Source organism: Oncorhynchus keta, chromosome 14 (genome assembly GCF_023373465.1).
Source record: "Oncorhynchus keta strain PuntledgeMale-10-30-2019 chromosome 14, Oket_V2, whole genome shotgun sequence".
Lineage (NCBI taxonomy): Eukaryota > Metazoa > Chordata > Actinopteri > Salmoniformes > Salmonidae > Oncorhynchus > Oncorhynchus keta.
This window is the reverse complement of record NC_068434.1, coordinates 57,266,777-57,270,541: the sequence shown is the minus strand read 5'-3', so window position 1 is coordinate 57,270,541 and position 3,765 is coordinate 57,266,777. Positions and strand designations below refer to the sequence as shown.

General features: G+C 40.7%; 1 protein-coding gene across 4 annotated transcripts in view; it reads left to right on the top strand.

The window, feature by feature from the left end:
• Positions 1-3,193, top strand: part of LOC118393654 (transmembrane protein 138) — a 17,609-nt gene extending 14,416 nt beyond the window's left edge. For all 4 annotated transcript variants that reach the window (XM_035786553.2, XM_035786552.2, XM_035786555.2 and 1 more), the window contains 2 exons: positions 2,285-2,360; positions 2,500-3,193. In XM_035786553.2, coding sequence (XP_035642446.1) covers positions 2,285-2,360; positions 2,500-2,618 — 195 coding nt within the window. In that variant the 3' untranslated portion in view covers positions 2,619-3,193. The remainder of the gene's footprint in view (positions 1-2,284; positions 2,361-2,499) is intronic.
• Positions 3,194-3,765: the final 572 nt, after the last annotated feature.

Below are 3,765 nucleotides of genomic sequence, written 5' to 3'. Positions count from 1 at the left end.
CAAGGGGGCCGAATACTTTCGCAAGGCACTGTATGTACAGTTGAAGTCGGAAGTTTACATACCCTTAGGTTGCAGTCATTAAAACTCATTTTTCAACCACTACACAAATTTCTTGTTAACAAACTATAGTTTTGGCATGTCAGTTGTGTCATGCACAAAGTAGATGTCCTTAGTAATTTTTCCAACAATTGTTTACAGACAGATTATTTCACTTATAACTCACTGTATCACAATTCCATTGGGTCAGAAGTTTACATACACTAATTGACTGTGCCTTTTAACAGCTTGGACAATTCCAGAAAATTATGTCATGGCTTTAGAGGCTTCTGATAGGCTAATTGACATAATTTGAGTCAATTGGAGGTGTACCTGTGGATGTATTTCAAGGCCTACCTTCAAACTCAGAGCCTCTTTGCTTGACATCATGGGAAAATCAAAAGATATCAGCCAAGACCTCAGAAAAAAATTGTAGACCTCCGCAAGTCTGGTTCATCCCTGGGAGCAATTTACAAATGCCTGAAGGTCATCTGTACAAACAATAGTGTGCAAGTATAAACACCATGGGACCACTCAGCCGTTATACCGCTCAGGAAGGAGACGCGTTCTGTCTCCTAGAGATGAATGTACTTTGGTGCGAAAAGTGCAAATCAATCACAGAACAACAGCAAATGACCTTGTGAAGATGCTGGAGGAAACAGTTACAAAAGTATCTGTAACCACGGTAAAACAAGTCCTATATCGACATAACCTGAAAGGCCGCTCAGCAAGGAAGAAGCCACTGCTCCAAAACCGCTGCTCCAAAACCGCCATAAAAAAAGCCAGAGTATGGTTTGCAACCGCACATGGGGACAAAGATTGTACTTTTTGGAGAAATGTCCTCTGTTCTGATGAAACAAAAATAGAACTGTTTGGCCATAATGACCATCATTATGTTTGAAGGAAAAAGGGGGAGGCTTGCAAGCCGAAGAACTCTATCCCAACCGTGAAGCACGGGGGTGGCAGCATCATGTTGTGGGGGTGCTTTGCTGCAGGAGGGACTGGAGCACTTCACAAAATAGATGGCATCATGAGGTAGGAAAAATATGTGGATTTATTGAAGCAACATCTCAAGACATCAGTCAGGAAGTTCAAGCTTGGTCGCAAATGGGTCTTCCAAATGGACAATGACCCCAAGCATATTGGAGTGGCCATCACAAAGCCCTGACCTCAATCCCATGGAACATTTGTGGGCAGAACTGAAAAAGAGTGCGAGCAAGGAGGCCTACAAACCTGACTCGGTTACACCAGCTCTGTCAGGAGGAATGGGCCAAAATTCACCTAACTTATTGACCCAAGTTAAACAATTTAAAGGCAATGCTCCTAAATACTAATTGAGTGTATGTAATCTTCTGACCCACTGGGAATGTGATGAAAGAAATAAAAGCTGAAATAAATAATTCTCTCTATTATTCTGACATTTCACATTCTTAAAATAAAGTGGTGATCCTAACTGACCGAAAAGAGGAAGTTTTTACTAGGATTAAATGTCAGGAATTGTGAAAAACTGAGCTTAAATGTATTTGGCTGAGGTGTATTTAAACTTCAACTTGTATGTGTGAAGCCTGCGTGTGTGAGTGTGTGTCTTGTATATTTTCATGGGGATAGTTGTGATTTGTAGTTATTATAGAAATGTGCACGTGTGAAGGTATGGGATCTGTTCATAGACTGGTGATCAACATTCAGTGAATTTGAGGTTTGAGAGAAGTACTGTAGAGGAACGGATCTTTCTTACAGGCAATTGGGGGATTTAGCCTGAGCTGTGATGATCAGGAAGCTCCCTGGCAACCAACTATGACTGAGCTTTTGTCATAAGTGGATTCACTCCTAGCCACAATTAAGATGAGAGTATACTTTATTAATCCACAGGGGGAATTATATTTGGCACTAACCTGATATGTGACATTTATTTTACTTTGTGGATATGGAATTTCAAGTTTTCTGTAGGCCTCAGAATTGTTTATTACATATGTATTATCATTTACTATCAATTTATGGTTTATTATTAATACCTAGGATAGGATAAGTAATCCTTCTCACCCCCCTTTTAAGATTTAGATGCACTATTGTAAAGTGACTGTTCCACTGGATGTCATAAGGTGAATGCACCAATTTGTAAGTCGCTCTGGATAAGAGCGTCTGCTAAATGACTTAAATGTAAATGTAAATGTAAATGTATTATATGTCTTAGTGAAAGAATGCTATCCCTCAAACTGAATGATGCATTGGGTTGTGTCTATCTCTGCAGAATCTACGCTGGCTAAAATCAAACCGCTATGTGTGGACGGATGGTCTCCAAGTGCTTTTTGTCTTCCAAAGAATAGGTGAGGCTGTCTTTGGTCACACACTTACTGAAACACATTTTAGGAAACCTTTTAGGCCTGAAACGCAATAGTTGTTGTCTTTTCTGTTTCAAAACCAAATGACTTCAGTCTTTCATTGGTGATGTGTGTTTGTGTGCAGCGTCCGTGTTGTACTACTACTTCTACAAGCGCACCACAGAGTACCTGGGTGACCCTCGGCTCTATGAAGACTCGCCTTGGCTCAGAGACGCCTTTGCCAATGCCAGGGCCCGCCAGTGAGCAAAGAGCAGTGTGTAGAGATTAAACTGGAAAGGACAGATCCTAAATTGACCCCTCCATTTCCCCCCGGACACAGAGACACTGCTACGTGCAGAACTGAAATAGACGCTACAATGCACAGGCATGGGCTTATACGGAGGGAAGACGTGGGTAAACTTTAACAAGAAGGGTGAAAAATGAGATTCTGCTTGGATACAGCAAGCCACTTTGCAGGGCAAGCCAGATGTACTGTAAGAGGCAAACTGGTTAAGGGCCTTGATTAATGGACAGAATGTTATACCAAGATGACTGTGATGCTGAATTTTGAGAACTCCTAGTTTGATGTGACATTGACACAAAGTTAGATATTTTTTTCACACTTTGTAACCTTGTGACTGCGTTTGTCTGTGTTATTTAGCTATCAATGTAATTATTAACTTTGTTGTTTTGTAGGATGATTTGAGTTTGTGTGCCAGATTTTGTGTGTGAAGATGACTGGAAAGAAAAACTGTTTTATGTGTTTAAAATGCTTACTTTTCCCCCCTGCTTTTTGTACAAATGTATTAAACAAAACCCAGACAGTGCATACACTGATACACCCTGTATGTGCTCAGTATTCCTTTCAGTAAATACTTCCAATGTTAATCCTATATCACATGCACTCAGCATAAGCACACATTTATGTGACACATCAATTGACGTCACAAGCTCTAAGCATTGTGAATGAGGTTTCTTTTTTTGTTATGACCCTATGAGGTCATTGCATTGGCCTAAACACACTGGATTTACACATGGAAAAAGACAAACCGTTAGACAGTCGCATGCAAAATCTCCCAAAACAATTTGGGTGAACAGAATGTACGCTGTGCAGATACAGTATGTCTCAGAATAGGGGACTTGAAGACCTACGGCAGAGTCTATATATTACTGAAGGTAAAACTGGATGTGTCAGTCAATTTATCACCACATCTCTCCTAACCCACCCCATAAATAGTGCTCGGCAGTAAATATACACTCCAATACACCATATGCATGCTTGATTTCATGGAGCCACAGACAGGGATCTATTCTTATACCTGGGATTAATCAGGGATTGAGTCTTTAGCCTACAGCCCACAGGCCAGTGTTTTTGACAGCAGTGATGTCACTGCAAGCCCTGTGTTTATGA